The 24369-nt window shown below is 35.1% G+C and overlaps 1 protein-coding gene across 3 annotated transcripts in view; it reads right to left on the bottom strand.

Annotated features, from left to right (window-relative positions):
• SBF2 (SET binding factor 2) overlaps positions 1 to 24369 on the bottom strand; it is a 490797-nt gene that overhangs the window by 256841 nt on the left and 209587 nt on the right. For all 3 annotated transcript variants that reach the window (XM_086678004.1, XM_086678005.1, XM_086678006.1), the window contains exon 3: positions 14288 to 14425. In XM_086678004.1, the coding sequence (XP_086534130.1) occupies positions 14288 to 14425 (138 nt within the window). The remainder of the gene's footprint in view (positions 1 to 14287; positions 14426 to 24369) is intronic.

The following is a 24369-nucleotide window of genomic DNA, read 5'->3' as shown; positions in this document are numbered from 1 at the left end:
CTAAAATCCTTAGAAATAATAAAAATGTGATGAATATGAATTTACCAAATATTTCCACACATAATGAATCATATTCTTCATGGATTACTAACAAATTTGAAATGACAAAAGAACGACTAAAATTCCTCAAAAAGATAAAGCTATCCATTTTATGAGATTGTGATAAATGCCCTAGAGTACCATTAGAAGTCAGCTTGACTAAGTAGATAACCATTTCAAATAAATAACCATTAACCTACTTTGACCAAAACACAAAATAGAACGCATTGGTCTTTTCTTAAAGCTATTCTTTAACTAAACGTTCACTAAATGGAATAGTTATTAACAAAAAAGAAAAAAAGCGCCAGTATAGTGTAAATCTGTATTAAGTAAAAACAATTCCATTTTTATTTATATCACTTTTTATTACAGAGGTTGGCTTTTACTTCATAACTGTATTATAAATCATAAGATGTTGTTATTCTTAATTCTAACAGCTCTCCTATAAGCATACAATGTCACAAGTTTAGAAAAAATTCATACTCCACTTTTCAAAGCAAAATGCAGTACTATGGTTAAAAAAAATTTTTTTTAATATACTAAAAAGACTAAATTGCACACTTTAAAAGGATGGATTTTATGGCATGGTAATTAGATCTCAACTCAAAAAGTAATGCAGGGTATTGAGGAGGGCACCTTTTGGGATGCGCACTGGGTGTTGTATGGAAATCAATTTGACAATAAACTTCATATATTGAAAAATAAAATATAAAAAGAAATGTCAAAAAAAAAGTAATGCAAAATACTAAGGGCAACTAACATCCATATTATGTAATAATTTTATCTTTTTAATCAGAGATTTTGCAATATATTAAGACTTTCTGATTTCTGATTGAAGTAAATAAGCACCAAATTCTAATTTTAGTTTGGTTATACTTTTTGCTTATAGATTACCTGGCAATATTTACCTGAGAATATATATCTAGTATATCTTATGTCATCATTAAGATATACTTTAGAATAAAAACAACAAAAACCCAAAACCCAAAAGTGAAATTATATACAAACTTTACTCCTTATAATATTTTTTAATAAAAGATGAATCCCAAGGAAATAAAATATGATGAAGCTCTACTACTTATGATCATAACTTTGAGTTTACTATAATACACTGATATACTATCCCTCTTAGTGATTTTATACTATAATAATACAACAGGTTTTCATGCTTAATTTCAAAGACTGTTTTGTGTGTGTGTGTGTGTGTGTGTGTGTGTGTGTGTGTTTGTGTTCCTTAAATCTAGCTTTCATCATCCTTTTAAAATACTGAATTCTCCAAATCTCTGTTGGAAGACTGGAATTATTTTTAATATTTATTGCTTAATTGTTTTTATTAAGTCAAATTATGAATTAAATATCAAAATTCTTATTAAAATACTTCATTATAATTAATAAACAATGTTTCTACAAAAAAGAGAATATAATGTCACAAGTTTAGAGAAAATTCATACTCCTCTTTTCAAAGCAAAATGTAGTACTAAAAATGTAGTACTAAAAAAATTTAAACCCCAAAACTGCTGGTTAAAATAAGGTTTGTTCCAAGAGACAGTAATGTGGTGGTTTTGATAAAATTTTTCTATAAATAATTTATCATTTAAGGGGATACTGTTTATTCATTACAGCAGCTAGAATATCTTTTGTGTAACAATTACGTATTTCACATGCTGAAAAGATGTGAGAAATCTAAAAATAAGCAGGAAATTTAAAACATAGGCTATGAATGTAACAGATGTTATAATAATGCTTTGAAATTTTATATTTTATAGTAGAAAACATTTTCACATATTTTATCTCACTGAACAGTACTTGCAAGCCTTTTTCTAACCTAAGATTATTCCTAATTCTAGTAGATGCCATTAAAGATACAAATTTATCTTAAACACTAAGTTTACTGAATTGTCTCACAATGACTTGCAGGGTCACCTTATCTCTTATACACACCATAAGCACATGCTACAACTTGCCCACTTATAGATTTTTTTCCTACTTATTTTTACCATGGACTACATGTGTCAGTGGGATTCCCAGCTTCTACGTAATTTACATTCTATGTAGGTCACAGTCTCTGTGCTTCAATAACATGGGATAAATTAGTACTTACCATATCAATTTTCCCCAAAAGCACTATTGCTTTTTAAATGTATCCTGAGACAAAAATGCTAAAAATTATTAGATTACTGATTTTATGGGATGACTCCATACTCAAAATATTTAGGAAGTTCATCTTTTCACTCAGGTTGAATATGTCAGCCTCATCTTTGTGCACTCTTGATGCTTGATTCCTGTCTCTTCTACCTTGAAAAGACTTGTATCCAATATCCAAAATGTGCCAAGCTCATTTTCAACAATAGTATTTCACACTAAAACTCTTCCTACAGTATTTCTTTAAATATTCTGCTTAAAAAAGGATAAAAGGAGGAGCACCTGGGTGGCTCAGTCAGGTAAGCATCCAACTCTTGATTTCGGCGCTGGTCATGAGATCAAGACCAACAACTGGTTCTGCAATGACAGTGCAGAGCCTACTTGGGATTCTCTCACTCATTCTCTCTCTCTCTCTCACTCTCGCTCTCTCCCTTCCTCCCTCCCTCTCTCTCTCTCTTTTTCTCTCCCCTGCTCACTCTCACCCTCTCTCTCTCAAAATAAATAAACTTTAAAAAAGTAGTATACAGTGTGTTTGTGTGTGTGTGTGTGTGTGTGTGTGTGTGTGTGTGCGTATTTTGTGTTAAATACGTTTACATTTTTAATATGGAGGAGAAAAGGCCTGGAAGGTTATATACCAAAAGACTAGCATTTGTCTTAGCATTTGTCTCTGGGTCATGGGATTACGGTTTTCACATACCATATAAAAATATGTGCATATCCAGAGAAAAATAATTTGCTAAAATGTTTACTCTTGCGTTATCTTTATAACAAAAAGTTTAAAGTTTTAAAAAGTAAATAGTAATGTATCAGTATGTGTTTATTTATTAAACATTTACTAAGTGGCTGGACACATAGCATGTGTCACAGAAGGATAAGGTGCAGTTCTTTGTGTCAGGAAATTTATAATCTAGCTTAAGTGCTAAAACCAACACAGGTGAAATAACAGTAATAAGTGCAAAACAAAATTGTAACATTTTGAAGTTCATATTTACAGTGTTGAGAAACTCTGAGAAGGGAAATCAGTGAGGTCCACAATAGTGAGCTGGAACTTAATAAATAGGACAGTCAGAGGGAAAGGGAAAGGGAAAAGAAGAAATCCAACAATGAGACAAGTCAAAGCATCCAAAGAAAATGCCTTAGAAAAAGGCAGTATTCTGAGGTGCCTGGGCAGCTCAGTCGATTAAGCGTCTGACTTCGGCTCAGGTCATGATCTCGCAGTTTGTGAGTTCAAGCTCCGCGTCGGGCTCTGTGCTGACAGCTCAGAGCCTGGAGCTTGCTTCAGATTCTGTGTCTGCCCCTCCCATGCTCATGCTTTCTCTCTCTCAATAATAAATAAATGTTAAAAAAAAAAAAAAGGCAGTATACTATGTACATACCAGCTTGAATTGTAGTATTTATCTATCCTGCCTATTTCATTTTCCTAATTTTAGTTCTTATATAACCTTTAAAAATATGAGCTAACCACTAAATTTTTAAGCTAGGCATACTTAACTAAAATTCATTTCCTATGTTCACACTATTAGTTGGTAACATAATTTATAATATACTTTTTAATATAAGAAACATGAGAATGATAATTTATTGAAGTTTTATTTTTTGGCATCTTTTATTTCAGTAATTCTTATTGCATATCTTCTTTAAAACACCTTTTACCCTCCAGTTAATATATAGTGAATAAATCACAGTTAATAAATTAATCATCATAAACTGAAGAATATGGTCACTGGCACTGAAATATGTTCATCTTTTATCCCCAAGACATAATTAACTCAAATCAACTGTTAGATAGTACTCAAGAATTCTCTGGTGTATCTTATAAAATGACTAAGAACATCTAGGACTGACTTACAATATCAACATTATGAGAAATACTATTAAGCTAAACCTTATCTCTGAAGAAAATGAGATAATGAGTACAAACTTCTGTATGAAGTGGGGAAACTACAGATAAGCTTCTTGTTTGTTTCCTTTCTAATAGGTTAACCAACTCAAAATTACGTTCTCATAAATTCAAGAAAATTATTTTGTGAACCACCAAAGTCAATGGTTCTTCTCAAAGTCCTTTCCCACTATGTGAAAATTGACGAAAAAGATTAGAAATGATAAAATATCATTTTTAGATGAAAAATTATATTAATATTATTTGGTGAGTTATATGATCATAGCAATTAAGCTTACAATTTCATAGGTTAAATAAAATGTACTTCCATGGAATCCCTAATTTAGAAGTTTATATGGTGAGCACAAAGACTCAAGATTTCAGCTTTATTTTCTCAAAGAACACATGTTGAAACCTTAATGATCATGTAACATGGCATACTGAAACATTCCATAAAGATATAGGACATATGGTTATATTGAACATAGTGGTCTAAAAAGTATGCCTTATTCAGATGACTAAGAATAGTATCCTGTGGATCATAATTTGGGTAGAAACTTTGTATCTATTATGAGAAAAATTAAAATGTATCTTTAAAATCAGATGTGCCTGGAGCGCTTGGGTGGCTTAGTCAGTTAAGCATCTGACTTCGGCTCAGGTCATGATCTCACAGTTCATCGGTTCAAGCCCTGCATCAGGCTCTGTGCTGACAGCTCAGAGCCTGAAGCCTGCTTCAGATTCTGTGTCTCCCTCTCTTTTTGCCTCTCCCCCACTTGCACTCTGTCTCTCAAAACTAAATAAACATTAAAAAAATTTAATATAAAAAATAAAATCAGATGTAGTTATTAATATGATAGAATAATAAAAACACTATAGTACTAGAAGGTATCTACTTTATTTTACAAACAAGCAATCTCATGCCCAGAGACATGAAATTACTTGCCATGATCATACAGCTCATTAAAGGTACAATGAGAATTAATAAGTCAAGTCTTATAACTCTTGGGCTAGTTTTCTCTTTCCAATGTCTTGTACTCATATACAACCTTTAAAAGAAATAGGTGCTAGTTTAAAGAAACTGTTTAGAACAGATGACATACAAAAAGTTAAACTGTAAATCTGGAAAGACGTTCACACTATTTTCCATTAAGTATATTTGCATGTAATAATCCTTATGTTAAACTGAAATAGCAATAACAGTTCTTGCTGCAGCCTTTCCTAGTGTAAAACTGTCAAAATTTAAGAAAAGGGATTTAATGTTGAAGGACTTTAGGAGCCTGTTCTCAAAAGCTTCTCCTGTTGTTTTAATGTCTCATACTATTTTAAGCATATAACACCAATCAATCATATCTAATTAAGTGAAATGTTTTCCCTACAGAATGTATCTGCGATGGATGTCAGGGAGACTGTTAAGATTCAGCATTCTGTCCATTAAGCAATTCTCATTTTAAAAGGGGGAGAGGGGGGGCGCCTGGGTGGCGCAGTCGGTTAAGCGTCCGACTTCAACCAGGTCACGATCTCGCGGTCTGGGAGTTCGAGCCCCGCATCAGGCTCTGGGCTGATGGCTGATGGCTCAGAGCCTGGAGCCTGTTTCTGATTCTGTGTCTCCCTCTCTCTCTCTCTGCCCCTCCCCCGTTCATGCTCTGTCTCTGTCCCAAAAATAAATAAACGTTGAAAAAATAAAATAAAAGGGGGAGAGGATGGAGATAGGACCCTTTCACAAAAGGCATAATCTCCACCATTCCTACTATATCAAGAATCCTATGTGGATAATTGCATATGCTGCAAATTATCAAACAAACATTAGAAACTCAGGATGTATGTCCCTCAATTTTGATCACTGTCTGAATTGTTACTTATGCTACTTTTCACTAGACTCTCTTTGTTGAATGAGGTCTGAGGATTAGTCTCTAGATACTATCAAGTATAATGTTGACTGTATTACTAGCAAACCCACTTCTCACTTTCTCTATTTGTAATTTCTAATTCAGTGAGATAGATAATCACGGACAAAACCCTCCTTGGCAGAATCAAGATTATTCCAAAGAGATATTCATCACAGTGTTGTTCATGATATTGACAAAAGGGGAACTAAATGCCTATTAGGAGATGGATCAAGTATACTACATCCATATGGTCAATTAATGTGTAGACATTAATTAGATCTACATAGAGTTTTAGTTTTTAAAAAACCCTTAATATTGAAACAAAATATATCAAACTATAATTTTTTTTCTGTTGTCTTACTTTTCTCCCAATATGTTCTAAATTTTCTACAATAAGCACAATTTAGTAGCTTGATAACCAGGAAAGGGAAAAGAGAAAAAAAGAAAAAATGACTAGTCTATTCTTCAGATAAATCTATTGAATGTTTTATGTGATTTCCCCTACTGCTCCAAGTTTTGCCAACAAGAGATCAGTTTAGAAATCCATTTTTATTACTTCATTTTTCCAAATAAATTACTCAATCATTTGGAATAGTATTTTACTACGAGCATTTCAATTTATTTTTTTCTCACAAAGTTCAGTAACTATTTAAATAACACTTGTTAAAATGTACAAACTCCATTCATTTGTAATGAATGTTTCCATAGTCATATATTGATAATAAATAATAAGACCAGTTCTGGTCTTATTCTTGACAATTCTTCTTGAACCAATAACACACTGATATAATTTTTGCAGCCTTGTAATAGATGCTTTAGTATTTGATATTGGTATTTGGTCTTTGGAGACAGACAGATTCAAGCTTTTTGACTTAGTACTTTAATGTCCCTGGGTAAGTCTTTTAGCCTCATCCATAAAATTGGAACGTTAAAACTTACCAAGTGCTGTTCTTGTAAGAATAAAATAAACTACATGTGAATTAAATAAAATGGAATAAAAGTGCTATAAAACTTTTAGCATAGTTCCTGGAACATGATAAGCCCTTCAATGTATCATAAACACTATAATCTTTTTTCCTATCCATAAGCTTTTTGCCTGGACTGCTCCATTTCCTTTACTCTAAGCTTTCCTTAGCTCTTGTTTTCTAAAAGGCCACTGAATCCTTGAAACTCGGTAAGACTTATTTCCACTGCCCTGTCTTTAATTATTAAGTCTATCATCGAATCAGTGCTTAACATAGGTACTTTGGAGTATCTTTATATTTAAATTTTGATTTTGCCTCACACTAGATTGTTAAGCCAACTGAGATGAAGAAACAAATCCTATTCCTTCTATGTACTCCTTCTTTATTCCTCATCTTACTTCTCCAGTGTACCCTCAATCATTTCCCCCTCCCTTTCTTTGATGACAATTTATTTGCTGACATGCCAAATGTCTTTACTGTAAATTGCATCATTATTATTGGTTCATAAACACATTTTTCAACACACTAAAAATACTTTAAAATGATACAACTAAATAAAAAATTTAGACAGGTCTATCATTTTTTAGAGAAGTAATATAAAGCAACCTTACATCTGTTGTATTTTACTCATCCCTGAAAAAAATCTACAATTATATTTAGTCAAATAATTTTGGGAACCCATTTTCGAAAGTTTAATGAAAAGGTTTTGCTTGTGATTACTGATAGTATTACTGTATCTTGGAAAGATAAGAGCCAACATTTTTAAAGTTGCACAATTATACTTTGGATGATGTGTCCCTAAGTTCCTCCTCTTCAGGTTTCCAAATAATGTGTCATAGTATATTTGGTCTGAAGTAATTCAGACCAAATGAGAATTAAAAAGATCTATTTTTGAACTGCTGATATGATCCAGTAACAGAAGAAAAACACATTTTTAAAAAAGAACATAGTTAACTTCACACCAAAAATGGGAAAAACATTAATGATGACCTAAAAGGAACATCATCTGAGTTTTAATATTATTTTTAAAAATCCTACCTCATTGTCCACGCCATTTTTTTAGACCAATTCCAAAAAACATTAACTTTCTTTGGTGAGCACAGAAAAGCTGTCATACAATTCTGGCTAATACCTAACTACCTAAGTGTAATTCTATAGGAGCCAGAACTCTTACAACTTATTTTTATTTTCAGAATCTTGGGAAAACTCATAAGAAGCAGAATCTAACCTTCTGTAAGTTGATTATAAAACTAAATAAATTATAATATTTCATTCACTTAAAATGGAAAATGAAAAAATATCTGAACTTAAAAAGAAAAAAAACTTTTTAAACACTGATTCCAAATACATAAGAACCTACATCTTGATTTCTAATGTTATTCTCTACTCAAATTAGCCAGGGATCCTTGGGAAAATGGCTGATTTCAAGGCCAAGGGCAGGGAAGAATATGATGAGCCTGGATCAGCTTGTTATGATAAAAAGTTAAAAAAAAAAATGCCTTAAAAAATGCTGGGGCCTTATCAAAAGAATACAGGAACCAACCTGAAGGGTACAAATCTATGACAATTTGTGCAATAAGACAATGAAAACCATTAATTAAATAGTATTGAAGAAAAAAGAAAGTGGAGTAAGTGAGTCTCTAGCTCAGATAGACAAGACAGGAAAGCTCTTGCTTAGTGCAAAATGTCAACTACCAACTGGTAAAGGTAGAGGGTGTGTGGGGGTAAGAAATAATCATTTTGCAGCCATCAAAATAAAAATTGGAACAGGCAAGAATCATCACTAATGCTAAATCTAGGGGTGGGCATGATTAATGAGTAATAGAATATTTGCATAGTCTCAAAGTATCTTCCCACAGATGGCATTTTAGTTGCAAGACAAAAGACAACAACTAGACAATGGAAATATCTGACAATCACCTGACCAAGTTACCAAAATTAACATGGACACCAATGGAAACCAATATAAGGAACACACAGTATTTCAATTGTTGGCAGTAATCCAACTGCTGATGTATAACCTGAATCTAAAGATGAGAGACATCAGAAAAAACACACAATAATGGACAGCCTATTAAAAGAGGCCATGGGACCTGCATTATTCAAAAATGTCAATGTCATAAGGCAAAGAAAGGGTGATCAACTATTCCAGATAAAAAGAAACAAAGAGAAATGATAATTAAAAGCTGTATGTGATTGTGAACTGCATCCTATACTGGAGGACAAAAAAGGTAGATCCGTAAAGAACACAAGCAAATATTATATTTACTTAGCTGCTCTGATGTTGGGTATATAAATATTTACAATTGTTATATCCTCTTGATGAGTTGACTACTTTAGCATTATATAATCACCTTCTTTGTCTATTATGAGAGTTTTTAGATTAAAGTCTATTCTGTCTGACAAGTATAGCTACTGTAGCTTTCCTTTGGTTTCCATTTGCAGGAGATATTTTCTTCTACCCCTTCACTTTCAGTCTGTGTCTATCCTTAAAGCTAAAGTCTCTGGTGGGTAGCATTTAGTTGGGTCTTATTTTTTAAATCCTTTTAGCCACTCTAAGTCTCTGGATTGGAGAATTTAATCTGTCTACATTTAAAGTAATTAGTGATCAGTTTATATTTACTAATGCCATTTTGTTCCTTGTTTTATGGATATTTTGTAATCTGTTGTTTCCTCCTTCCTCTATTACTCTCTTCCTTTGTGATTTGATGTTTTCTGTAGTGGTATGCTTAGATTCCTTTATCTTCATTTTTAGTGTATCTACTATAGGTTTTTGCTTGTGGTTACCATGAGGTTTACATAAAACAATTTATAACAGTCTATTTTAAGTTGATAACAGTTTACATTAGAATATATTCTATGCTCTACATTTTATATCTCCCTCACCTAATCTAGGTTTTTGATGTCATAATTTATATCTTTTTGATCATGTGTACCCATTAACAAATTTTTGTAGTTACAGTTATTTTTACTACTTTTGTCTTTTGGTCCCTTCATACTAAGCTTTATAAGTGATTAACCCACCATCTTTTACAACATTAGATATTTTTTACAAGTAAGATTTATACTTTAATATGTTTTCCTGTTACTAATTAGTACCCTTTCATTTAGGCTTAAAGAACTCTTTTTAATATTTCTTATAAAGCCAGTCTAGTGGTGATGAACTCCTTTAGCTTTTGCTTGTATGGAAAACTGTTTATTTCTCTTTCAATTCTGAAGGACATTTTTGTCAGGTGGAATATGTTAGATTGACTGTATCTTGACACTCCCTAGTATCCCACAAAGTTTCTGCTGAGAAATCTTCTCATAAGTATGGGGGTTTCCTTTTATGAACAAGTTGCTTTTCTCTTGTCCTCACCTCTTGACACTTCAATTATAATGTATCTTGGTGCTAGTCTCTTTGAGTTCATCTTTATTAGAACTCTATGGGCTTTAAGGATCTGTGTGTCTGTTTCCTTCCCCATGTTAGGAAAGGTTTTAGCCATTACTTCTTCAAATAAGTTTTCTTCCTCTTTCTCTCTCTCTTCTCCTTCTGGAATACCTAAATCACGAACATCGGCCTACTTAATGTGTCATTTAAATGCTTAAAGCTATGTTTACTCTTTTTCATTCTTTTTTCATTTTTGCTTTTTTGATTGGGTGATTTCCACTGCCCTGTCCTCACGTTCACTGATCCCTTTTTCTCCTTCATCTAGTCTGCTGTTAAATCCCATTATGGTACATTTCAATGCAGTTATTATATGCTTCAGCTCTGACTTTTATTGGTTCTTTCTTAAGTTTTGTTTGTTAAAATTCTACCCTTGTTCATTCATTCTTCTCCTGAGCTAAGTGAGCATCTTTATGATCATTATTTTGAACTCTTGATCAGATAAATCTCTTATCTCCATTTCTCCTTTTTCTGAGTTTTATCTTGTTCTTTAGTTTGGAACATATTCTTCTGTCTCTCCACTTTCTTGACTCTCTTTGTTAGTTTCTATGTATTCAGTTAAACAGCCACCTCTCCTAGTCTTGAAGAAGTGGCCTCTTGTAGGAGGATGAATCTTATCATTTAATCTTGCCGTAGCTCTTGGCTGTCTCTCAAATCTTTGTAATTGTCCACAAACAGCCTACCTTATTCTTAGTGCTTCCTGTAGTTGAGGGTGTGCCAAGACCTTTCATTGTCCCAAAGAGAAGGACCTCAGCAACTAGATTCAGACTGACTGAAAGCCAGACTCTCAGGAAGCAACCTTAATGTATGCGAATATACCTCTTTCATTGAAAGACTTGGAGATGGGTGTTTCTCTCTGCTCCTCACTGACTCCTGGGTGGAGATGGCCAGTTAAGAACTTTCTTTCTTTGCTACAGTCCTGTAGGAGTTGACAGCTTTAAGCTCTGCTGACCACCAGAGCCAGGAGATTGATTAAAAGGGTGCATTCCTTGGGCAGCAACTGCAAATCTGAAGTTCCAGACATGTGCATAAGTTCTTTCCGGAGAGAAACTGGTAAAGTAAAGTGGGCCAGAGAGACAACACAGAGATGGTACCTGCTAGCTTCCTTGGTCTCCAGTACGGCCCCTAGAAATATGCTAAATTAGAGACCTGACCCTAAGGCAGCTTTTAAAGTATGCAAACAGGACTCTTTCAAGGAAAGACCGAGAGGTGGGCATTTCTCCCTGTTCTTTCCATGCTGAGTCGTAGGGGCACAGACACAGTGAATTCTTATGAACCTGTTAAGAACTCTTTCTTTGTTTGCTATAGTTGATGGGTCTCAGGGACATAAGACCCATTATTTTTCAAAGTTAGGTGTTTTGGGTGTCCATCCCTCAGTACAAGTCTTTAAAGTTGAGGCTAGATATTGGGTCCAAATCCTTTACGACTCAGGAAAATGCTAATAGTTGTAAATTCCTTCCCAATCTCATGTTGCTATGCCAGGGGTAGGGTTTATGGTGAGAGTTTGTCTCAGATTTTCCTACTTATTTCAGTATGGGTATTTTCTTGTTTGCAAAATGTGAGTTGCTAAACTCATTTCTAGATTTCTTTCAGAGGGAATCACTCCATGTAGCTGTAGATGCGGGAGGAACTGGTTTCAGGAGTTTGCTATGTCACCATAGACAGTGCAGGACCCCCCTACACTGTCTTAATGTATTACTTTTCTGTCAGTTATTTTGGGGCAAGAAGGGTTTGTAATGAAGGAGCAAGGAGGAAGACTTAAATAATCAGTTTCATTGGACAATTCTAGGGAGTTGTAAAGAGGTACTGTCAAGAATACGGAAATAAAAGAAAATACTGCTACTGCATTCTCAGAACCAACTTAAATTCCAAAGATCAACATAAAAATGAAAGGTCACCTAAAAGACATAGGTAGGCTCTTGGCTGGAGAATACTTTTAAACTGAATTGATCAAAAATGGGAATTTGATTAGTTATCTGTCAACAACATCCACTCAAACACTATCCAAAACAGAAATGGCTATTGTCATCAACTTCTAAGTTTTCTGTCCCCATTGACAACATAGAAACAATGGGCTAATTTCAAATAGAAACAATGGGTTATGTTAGTCTAGCAAGCATTAAATATTTGACATGGGGTGCCCAGGTGGCTCAGTCGATAAGCGTCCTACTTCAGCTCAGGATATGATCTCATGGTTTGTGAGTTCGAGCCCCGCATCGGGCTCTGTGCTGACAGCTCAGAGTCTGGAGCCTGCTTCAGATTCTGTGTCTCCCTCTTTTTCTGCTCCTCCCCTGCTCACACTCTGTCTCTCTCTCAAAAATAAATAAACATTAAAAAAAATTTTTTTTAAATATTTGGCATAAAGTATTCCTTAGTTTGATTCCACGCCAAAATGCTTCAGATTTTGATATGGCTTCCCACAATGATCTGACAACAAAGAAAGAATGTATTGATAATATGTGATACATATTTTGTTCTATGTAATCTTTTAATTTATCACTATAACTTAATAAACTAGCAAGCTGGCTTTAATACATCAGTCTAATGAATGTGGATAATGTGAGTCTGTGTCAGGAAAGGTGATTTATCTCCTCTTGTGCTGCAAAATCAGATTTCTGCATCTAGAAAAGTCAGATATTAGGGTTTAATTAAAGTAACCCAAATGACAAATGCTCTTTTGTGAGGCCATTTTAGAAAAGCCAGTCCTTTTCCATGGCAGTGATACTCATTCACCTGCATGTAGCAGAAAGTACTGCAGATAATGCTGACTGGCTCAGTCAATATCCTCTGAACCTTTTTATAGTTTCCTTCTTGTACTATAGAGCTTTGAAATCAAAATAAACAAACACATAACAACAACAAAGAGTTTTTCTGATTCCTTTGCAGGGGGGTGGGATCTGTATGCAACTTGATGTCCACAAGGAAACAACACATATGAGAATTAAAGCAGAAGTCACCGGTGTAAGATAGTGAAACAAGCTGTACATGACATTAGATTTTTAGGGTAACATATAAAGGTTATATTGTCTAGTACCCAACATTGTAAGTGACAAGTGGTCAATGGGAGAAAAAGTATCTACTAAAATAGACTCAAACCAGGCAATTCCTAGTATCCAAAGTTGGTTCCCTGTTTATTTCTTACCCATGAAATTACATAACCTCTGCAATTCATTGTCATAAATCCTTTTATGCATAGAGAAAGTAGGTCCAGTTGTCTGAAAGTAAGAACCCCAACAAATACTCTTTGAGAAACCTAGTATTTCTTGTTTCAATGGTCTAGCCTATGAATTTCAGTCATGTTGATACTCCCGCCATTAACAATAATGAGTTGACATTTACTTGGGTGTTTAAAAAATAATATCAAGCATTGTGATAGGTGATTTATGAACATTCTGATTAAATGCTTTACATTCTGTGAAAGATTGCTCAGGAAAAGGAGAGAAAAAAATCACACCTTCTACATGAGGGGATATACATCTTCTTAATATACTAATTCATGAATATGCTATTATTAGAAATATTCAGATTCTGATCAATATTTTAAAAGAAAACAAGTAAGGGGAGCCTGGGTGGCTCAGTCAGTTAAGCATCTGACGTCAGCTCAGGTCATGATCTCACAGTTCGTGAGTTCAAGCCCTGCATAGGGCTCTGTGCTGACAGCTCAGAGCCTAGAGCCTGCTTCAGATTCTGTGTCTCCCTCTCTTTGCCCCTCCCATGCTCACACTCTGTGTCTCTTTCAAAAATAAATAAACATTTAAAAAAATGATTAAAAAAATAAAAGAAAACAAAGTATACTTTCTTTCTCTCTTCTCCAACAGTTTAGTACCTCAGTCTTTTTAAAGTAGCCCAAAGAACTTAAATTTAACAGTTTAACAAAAACAAATATGGCATTAAAAAAAAGATTCTTAAATGTTGTTCATTTGTAGTTTGCCTAGAAGAGTGGTTGTACCTGTAGATTGATTTCTGCCTCATAGAAGGTTAGGCATGAGCAGTAATGTCGATCTGAGTCAATATCTGTCAGGACCACCACAAAAAATGTTGGCTGCTTCCTCTCTCTGGACAGCTGCCACCCACCAGGTTGACAAAACTAAAGGGAATAGAAAAAAATTGTCACATTTTAAAAGCATAATGAAAATTTATTATTTATAAATCTTTCTGAAATGTTACATATCACCCCATTGTAAAAAAATTTCCAGCTAATGTGATATGTTATCTCAGCCACTATATTTTTAAAAGTAGATTTATAACGTAGAACACTTTATCTAATGTACATATACATTTTATGAGGACAGCCCCTAGATTTTCCACAGATGCCCCTCATTCTGAGACATAGATTAGCATATGTAGGAACAAATCACATAAATGAAAAACTTGCCCACTTCAGAACAAATCATGAAATGAGTTGAAGATAAAGAGCTAAGTATCTATTGCTGGTAGGAAACAGAATTATTTCAAAATTCCTTCATCAATCTAAGAGTCTTTAATTCAATTCAATGAAAAAGATATCTTATTCATCAAGATAAGCCACATTATAGGCTATATAATATATTTACATGTATTTAAAAGAATAGAAATCATACAATGTATGCTCTTAGACCACAACAGAACTGAACTCGTAACAGAAAGATAGCTGAAAAATTCCCCCAAGATTTGAAGATTAAACAACACACTTCTAAATAACACACGGGTCAAAGACAAAATCTCAAAAGAAATTAAAAAATATTTTTAAATCAATGAAAATGAAAATACATCTTAGCAACATTTTTCGAAATTCAGCAAAAGCAGTGCTTAGAGGAAAATTTATAGCATTGTATGTATATATTACAAAAGAAGAAATATCTAAAATCAATAATCTAAGCTTCTATCTTAGGAAACTATAAAAAGAAGAGCAAATTCAAAGTAAGCAGATGAAAAGAAATAATAGATTAGAGTAGAAATCAATTAAATTGAAAACAAAATTCAATAGAGAAAATCAACAAAACATAGCTGGTTTTTTTGAAAAAAAAATTATTAAAATCAACAACCCTCTAGCCAGCTAACTAAGAAAAAAAAAAAAGTTACAAATTACTAACATTGGAAATTAAAGAGGCAACAGTACTACAGATCCCATGGACATTAAAAGATAATAAAGAAAGGTCTGGGGGAAGATGGCGGCGTAGGAGGACGCTGGTCTCACCGCGTCCTGCTGATCACTTAGATTCCACCCATATCTGCCTAAATAACCTAGAAAACCGCCAGAAGACTAGCAGAATGGATTCTCTGGAGCCAAGAGTAGATAAGAAGCCCATGGAAGAGGGCAGGAAGGGCAGAGAGGCCGTGCGTGCTACACAGACTGGCGGGAGGGAGCTGGAGCAGTAGAGGGGCAGCCCACCAGGCAAGGCAGAGCCCCCGAGTCTGGCTTGCAAAAGTGGAGTGGCCGGTCAGAGTGTGTTCTGACAGCCAGAGGGACTTAACATCTGGAATGTTATAAGTCAACAGCTCTGCTCGGAGAGTGGGAGGGCCAGAAGACAACGGGAGAGGGGTTGAGACCCGGAGGACAGAGCTCAGCTTGGCAGGGAACAAAGGCACTGGCCAGCGTCATCTCCCTCACCCATCCCGCAGCCAAAATCCCAAAGGGAACCACTTCCCCTCATGGAACTTGCTTGCACCGCAAACACCCAATGCTGTGCTTCTGTGGATCCATCCCTCTGACCTCCCTCCCGGTGCCACAGGGCCCCTCCCGAAGCAGGCCACCAAAGGCAAAGTGACCTGAGTCTGCCCCTCCCACCCCTGTGCACCTTGCCGATCCACCCCGGCTAATACGCAGGTTCCCATCAAAGCAGCACCACAAGCCTGGCAGTGTGCAAGTAGCCCGGACAGGGGCCACACCACTCCACAGTGAGTCCTGCCCCTGGGAGAGGGGAAGAGAAGGTACACACCAGTATGACTGTGGCCCCAGCGGTGGGCTGGGGGCAGACATCAGGTCTGACTGTGGCTCCGCCCACCAACGCATGTTAAGTCATACAGAGAAAGACAGATACCATATGTTTTCACTCTTATGTGGATCCTGAGAAACTTAACAGAAGTCCACGGGGGAGGGGAAGGAAAAAAAAAAAGCAGAGGTTAGAGAGGGAGAGAGCCAAAGCCTAAGAGACTCTTAAAAACTGTGAACTGAGGATTGATGGGGGGTGGGAGGGAGGGGAGGATGGGTGATGGATATTGAAGAGGGCATCTTTTGGGATGAGCATTGGGTGTTGTATGGAAACCAATTTGACAATAAATTTAATATATTAAAAAAATAATAATAAATAATTAAAATATTTATTGTTCATCAAGGGCATTTTAAACTGAAACTGGCTTTTTTTTTTAGAAAAAAACTGCAAATGTGCAGCTATGAAGAATACAATGACTACAAGTATAGTTTGGGGCTTGCTGCATTCGTTTCTATTAAGGTGCCAGCAGTTTTACCCACCATTACTTTTGCACCATCAATGTAAATGTCAACAAAGTGAAAGAAACCACTAATTATTAGTATTATTATTATGAAAATAGTTTTGACCTCTGGAACTCTATGATTCTGTGTAACACACTTTGAGGGCTGCTGTTCTGGAATATGAAATCCTTTTGATGGCCACAAGAAAGCTTACGACATATGGTCATGGAATTTGGATAGATGGATTGATGAAGAGAAATATACACATAAAGAAAATTACAAGCCAACTTTTCTGAACCAAATTGGTAGAGTAGATGATAAGTTCTAGGGAAATAGATAAGAAGAGATAATTAATTTATTAATTATTATTTTTTAAATGTATAAAATGGCTTTGGAACACAGTAGAGGAACTTCGTGATTCTTGGGTCTGGAGGGTTCTGGATATACTGGGAAGTTAAAGAGAAGTCTTCATAGAATAAATGCTATTCAAGTACTCAGTAAATATTTGTTGGATTAATTACTATTTTGAAATAAAAATGTAAAGAAAAATGTTTTCACTTATTTGCTTATTAGTGTGTTTTTAAGTTTGTCATGCTATTCCTATGACATCTGCTTATGGAAATGAGTCTGGTAGAATTTTTCCTTTGGTAGAAAAGCTCTGAACACGATGACTGTCTCTGTCCAAATGTAAGAAACTATCCAGATCTCTTTTTTTGATGTCTCTTTAGACTCAGTCAGGGAGGCAATGGGGCAATGTAAGGAGAGGCAACATTAAAAAAAGGGGTGGGGGGAGCCTGGGTGGCTCATTCAGTTAAGCATCTGACTTCAGCACAGGTCATGATCTTGCAGTCTGAGTTCGAGCCCCACATCAGGCTCTGCTGACAGCTTGGAGCTTGGAGCCTGGAGCCTGCTTCAATTCTGTGTCTCCCCCTTTCTCTGCCCCTCCCTGCTCACACTCTGTCTCTCTCTCTCTCTCTCTCTTCTCTCTGTCAGAAAAATACCTAAACATTAAAAAAAAAAAAAAAAGAAAGAAAGAAAGGAGGGGCAGGTTTTGGAAAAAATTGATACAGAGGAGAAAGAAACTGTTGTAGATATGATGACAGAAATAGGTTAGATCCCAGTGGGTTAAATTCACAAGAAGTAATGTTTACTTCACTGAATTATATGGCAAGGGCTATTCTGAGCACATTGCATGTGTTAACTCATGTAGACGTCTCAAGAAAACTAGCAGGTAGGTACTAATAGTCTACCTTTTACAGATGAGGAAACTGAGGCACTGAGAAGTTAAATAAATTGCTCAAGATTACACTTATTAAGCAGAATAACAGAAGGTAATCTGGCACAGAAAGCTGCTATAATGGTGAGCTCATTTCTGTTTTTGTTCCATCTCTTGAATAATACTGCTAATCAACATATATACTTTTTCAGATTTTTGAAAATGGACTTTAATTTTTAAAGTAGTTTTAGATTCACAGCAAAATTGAGCAGAAGGTACTAAGAATTCCTATATATTCCCTGTTCCCAAAACCAGCCTCTCACACTATCAATATCCCCAACCACCGTGGTGCATTTGTTAAATTGATGAACCCATATTGATTGACACATCATTATCACCCAAAGTCCACAATGTACATTAGCATTCACTCTTGGTGTTATACATTCTGTAGGTTTTGACAAAAGTATAATAGCATGTATCCACCAATATAGTATTATACAGTATCATATGTATATAGTATTATATAGTATTATAGAATTATACATACATTTTCATGCAGTATTATACAGGTTCAATGTCCTTAAAATCCTCCGTATTCTGCCTATTCATGTCTACAATGCCTTCAGTTTCAGGTAAACATTAATCTTTTTTGCTGCCTCCATAGTTTTGCATTTATCAGAATGCCATGTAGTTGGAATCATACCATATTGTAGCCCTTTAGGAAAGTGGTCTTTCACTTAGTAATACACATTTAAGGTTCCTACATGCCTTTTCAAGGTTTAATAGTTCATTTCTTTTTAGCACTAAAGAATATTCTATTGTCTTGGATATCCCACAGTTTATTTATCCATTCACCTACTGAAGGACATCTTGGTTGCTTTCAAATTTTGGCAGTTATGAATAAAGCTGCAATAAACATTCATGTGTAAGTTTTTGTGTGAACATATATTTTTAACTCCTTTGGGTAAATACCAAGGAGCACAATTGCTGGATTTTATGCTAAGAATATGCTTAGTTTTGTAAGAAAGTATCATACCATCTTCCAGAGTGGTTGTCCATTTGGCATTCCTACCAGCAATGAATGAGAGTTCTGTTGCTCTACATCCTTGTTAGCATTTGGCATTATCAGTATTTTGGATTTTAACCATTATGATAGATAGGTAGTAATATCTCATTGTTATTTTAATTTGCAATTCTTTAGTGACATAGGACGTTGAATTTCTTTTCATATGTTTTTTTTTCTTGTGTATTTTTAGTGAGGTATCTGTTCAGATCTTTTGCTTATTTTTTGAGTTGTTCATTTTCTTATTGTTGACTTTTTAAGATTTCTTTGTATATTTTATTTTATTGTTTTGAATTATTTTATTTTTTATTTTAGAGAGGGAGAGGGAGAAAAAAATGTTTTTTTTAAATTTTTTAAATGTTTATTTATTATTGAGAGACAGAGAGAGACAGAGCATGAGCAGGGGAGGGGAAGAGAGAGAGGGAGACACAGAATCTGAAGCAGGTTCCAGGCTCTGAGCTGTCAGCAGAGAGCCCGACGTGGGGCTGGAACTCACACACTGCAAGGTCATAACCTGAGCCGAAGTCGGACACTTAACTGATAGATTGAGCTACCCAGGTGGCCCGAAAGAGAGAGAATCTTAAGAAGGTTCCACACTCAGCACAGAGCCCAACGTGGGGCTCAATCCCACTAACCTAGGGTCATGACCTGAGCCAAAATCAAGAGTCAGATTCCTAACCAGCTGAGCCACCCAGATGCCCCAAGATTTCTTTGTATATTTTAGATACATTATTTAGTATGTCTTTTGCAAACTTTTCTCCCAGTCTTAGGTTTGTCTTCTCATTTTCTTGACAGTGCCCTTTACACAGCAAATGGTTTTAATTTTAATGAAGTCTAGCTTATCAATTATTTATTCCATAGTTCATTGGTTTGGTGTTCTATCTAAAAAGTTATTGCCAAAACCAAAAGTCATCTAGATTTTTTCCTATATTCTGGGAGTTTTATAGTTTTTTATTTTAACATTTAGGTGTATGATCAACTTTGAGCTAATTTTTTATGAAGAGTGAAAGGTCTGTCAATGTCTAGATTCATTTTATGGTTATCTGGTTATTTCAGCATCACTTGTTGAAAAGACTATCTTTTTCCACTGCATTACCTTTGGTCCTTTGTCAAAGTTGAGTTTGTGTATACTATTTCTGGTCTCTCAATTCTATTTGATTGATCTATTTGTCTCTTCTTTCACGGATCTCACACTGTATTGATTACTTAGCTTTATCGTAAGTCTTTAAGTCAGATAGTGACTTTGTTCTTTGGCTTTATTCTTATCCAGTATCATATTGGCTATTCTGGATCTTTTGTCTCTCCATATAAACTTTAAAATCAGTTTATCATATCCACAAAATAACTTGCTGTGATGTTGACTGGAATTGCATTTTACTATTGATCAAGTTTGGAAGAACTGATACTTGGAATTATTGAGTCTTCCTATCTATGAACATGGAATATCTCTTTCTTTAGTTCTTTTTGAGTACTTTTATTAAAGTTTTATAGTTTTCCTCATGTAAATCTTATATGTGTTTTGTTAAATTTAACTTAAGTTAATTTGGGGGCAGTGGTAATGTAAATGGTAATGTATTTTTAATTTCAAACAGAACTTGGTCATTGTTGGCATGTAGGAAGGCAGTTGACTTTTGTATATACACTTTGTATCCTGGGATTTTGCTGTAATTGTTTATCACATTCAAGAGTCTTTTTGTTGATCCTTTCAGATTTTTTGTATGGGCAATCATGTCATGTGAACAGACAGTTGTATTTCTTCCTCCCCAATCTGTGTACCTTTTATTCCTCCCCACCTTTTTTTTTTTTTTTTTTTTTTTTTTTTTGGTCTAATTGCATTAGTTAGGACTTCCAATACAATTTTGAAAAGATGCGGTGATAAGAGACATTCTTGCCTTGTTATTAGTGAGAAAGCTTCTAGCTTTTTACCATTAAGTATGATGTTAGCTATAGGGTTTTGGTAAATGTTCTATATTGAGTTAAGGAAATTCCACTCTATTTTTAGTTTGCTGAAGTTTTTATCATGAATGGCTACTGGATTTTTTAAAATGCTTTTTCTGGGGCGCCTGGGTGGCGCAGTCGGTTAAGCGTCCGACTTCATCCAGGTCACGATCTCGCGGTGCGTGAGTTCGAGCCCCGCGTCAGGCTCTGGGCTGATGGCTCGGAGCCTGGAGCCTGTTTCTGATTCTGTGACTCCCTCTCTCTCTGCCCCTCCCCTGTTCATGCTCTGTCTCTCTCTGTCCCAAAAATAAATAAACGTGGAAAAAAAAAAAATTAAAAAAAAAAAAAAAAAAAAAAAAAAAAAAAATAAAATGCTTTTTCTGCATCTATTGATATGGTCATGTTATTTTTTTTTCTTATCTGTCTTCTTGATGTGTTTATTAACAAATGTTGAAACAGCCTCATAACTGAAATCAATTTTATCTGGTTGTAGTTTATACTTCTTTTCATACATTGTTGCATTCAATTTGTAAATATTTTGTTGAGGGTTTATGCATCTATGTTCACGAGGGGAAGTGAACTGTAGTTTTCTTATGATTTTTTTTTTTCTGTTTTTGCATTTGGGTAATATTGGCTTCATAGAATGAATCAGGAAGAATTACCTTTGATTCTATCTTCTGGAAGAGATTGTATAAATTCTTCCTTAAATGTTTAGTATTTTCACCAGTGAACACTTTTAGGCCTAATGCTTTCTGTTTTGGAAAGTTATTAGTTATTGATTCAATTTATTTAATGGATATACACCTATTGAGATAGTTTATTTCTTCTTGTGTGAGTTTTATCAGATTGTGTCTTTCAAGGAATTGATACATTTCATCTAGCCTGTCAGATTTGTAGGCATAGAGATGTTTGAGGTATTTCTTTGTTATCTTTTTTTTCTATATCAGACAAACTAGACTTTTTTTTTTAATGTGAAATTTATTGTCAAATTGGTTTCCATACAACACCCAATGCTCATCCCAAAAGATGCCCTCCTCAATACCCATCACCCATCCACCCCTCCCTCCCACCCCCCATCAATCCTCAGTTTGTTCACAGTTTTTAAGAGTCTCTTATGCTTTGGCTCTCTCCCTCTCTAACCTCTGCTTTTTTTTTTTTTTTTCCTTCTCCTCCCCCGTGGACTTCTGTTAAGTTTCTCAGGATCCACATAAGAGTGAAAACATATGGTATCTGTCTTTCTCTGTATGACTTGAAGAGGAGCGACGTTGAGCATCTTTTCGTGTGCCTATTGGCCATCTGGATGTCTTCTTTAGAGAAGTGTCTATTCATGTTTTCTGCCCATTTCTTCACTGGATTATTTGTTTTTCTGATGTGAAGTTTGGTGAGCTCTTTATAGATTTTGGATACTAGCCCTTTGTTGGATATGTCATTTGCAAATATCGTTTCCCATTCTGTTGGTTGCCTTTTAGTTTTGTTGATTGTTTCCTTTGCTGTGCAGAAGCTTTTTATCTTCATGAGGTCCCAATAGTTCATTTTTGCTTTTAATTCCCTTGCCTTTGGGGATGTGTCAAGGAAGAAATTGCTGCGGCTAAGGTCAGAGAGGTTTTTTTCCTGCTTTCTCCTCTAGGGTTTTGATGGTTTCCTGTCTCACATTCAGGTCCTTTATCCATTTCGAGTTTGTTTTTGTGAATGGTGTGAGAAAGTGGTCTAGTTTCAACCTTCTGCATGTTGCTGTCCAGTTCTCCCAGCACCATTTGTTAAAGAGACTGTCTTTTTTCCATTGGATATTCTTTCCTGCTTTGTCAAAGATTAGTTGGCCATATTTTTGTGGGTCTAGTTCTGGGGTTTCTGTTCTATTCCATTAGTCTGTGTGTCTGTTTTTGTGCCAATACCATGCTGTCTTGATGATTACAGCTTTGTAGTGGAGGCTAAAGTGTGGGATTGTGATACCTCTGGCTTTGGTCTTCTTCTTCAAAATTACTTTGGCTATTCGGGGCCTTTTGTGGTTCCATATGAATTTTAGGACTGCCTGTTCTAGCTTCGAGAAGAATGCTGGTGCAATTTTGATTGGGATTGCATTGAATGTGTAGATAGCTTTGGGTAGTATTGACATTTTGACAATATTTATTCTTCCAATCCATCAGCAGGGAATGTCTTTCCATTTCTTTATATCTTCTTCAATTTCCTTCATTAGCTTTCTATAGTTTTCAGCAGACAGATCTTTTACATCTTTGGTTACATTTATTCCTAGGTATTTTATGCTTCTTGGTGCAATTGTGAATGGGATCAGTTTCTTTATTTGCCTTTCTGTTGCTTCATTATTGGTGTATAAAAATGCAACTGATTTCTGTACATTAATTTTGTAACCTGCAACTTTGCTGAATTCATGTATCAGTTCTAGCAGACTTTTGGTGGAGTCTATCGGATTTTCCATGTATAATATCATGTCATCTGGAAAAAGTGAAAGCTTGACTTCATCTTTGCCAATTTTGATGCCTTTGATTTCCTTTTGTTGTCTGATTGCTGATGCTAGAACTTCCAACACTATGCTAAACAACAGCGGTGAGAGTGGACATCCCTGTTGTGTTCCTGATCTCAGGGAAAAAGGTCTCAGTTTTTCCCCATTGAGGATGATGTTAGCTGTGGGCTTTTCATAAATGGCTTTTATGATCTTTAAGTATGTTCCTTCCATCCCAACTTTCTCGAGGGTTTTTATTAAGAAAGGATGCTGAATTTTGTCAAATGCTTTTTCTGCATCGATTGACAGGATCATATGGTTCTTATCTTTTCTTTTATTAATGTGATGTATCACATTGATTCATTTGCGAATGTTGAACCAGCCTTGCATCCCAGGAATGAATCCCACTTGATCATGGTGAATAATTCTTTTTATATGCTGTTGAATTCGATTTGCTAGTATCTTATTGAGAATTTCTGCATCCATCTTCATCAGTGATATTGGCCTGTAGTTCTCTTTTTATACTGGGTCTCTGTCTGGTTTAGGAATCAAAGTAATACTGGCTTCATAGAATGAGTCTGGAAGTTTTCCTTCCCTTTCTATTTTTTGGAACAGCTTGAGAAGGATAGGTATTATTTCTGCTTTAAATGTCTGGTAGAATTCCCCTGCAAGCCATCTGGCCCTGGACTCTTATTTGTTGGGAGATTTTTGATAACTGATTCAATTTCTTCGCTGGTTATGGGTCTGTTCAAGTTTTCTGTTTCTTCCTGTTTGAGTTTTGGAAGTGTGTGGGTGTTTAGGAATTTGTCCATTTCTTCCAGGTTGTCCAGTTTGTTGGCATATAATTTTTCATAGTATTCCCTGATAATTGCTTGTATTTCTGAGGGATTGGTTGTAATAATTCCATTTTCATTCATGATTTTATCTATTTGGGTCATCTCCCT

This window comes from Puma concolor, chromosome D1 (genome assembly GCF_028749965.1).
Source record: "Puma concolor isolate L17-30 chromosome D1, mPumCon1.1.hap2, whole genome shotgun sequence".
Taxonomy (NCBI): Eukaryota; Metazoa; Chordata; class Mammalia; order Carnivora; family Felidae; genus Puma; species Puma concolor.
Note: the sequence above shows the minus strand (reverse complement) of the source record. Positions and strands in the feature narration are given on the sequence as shown.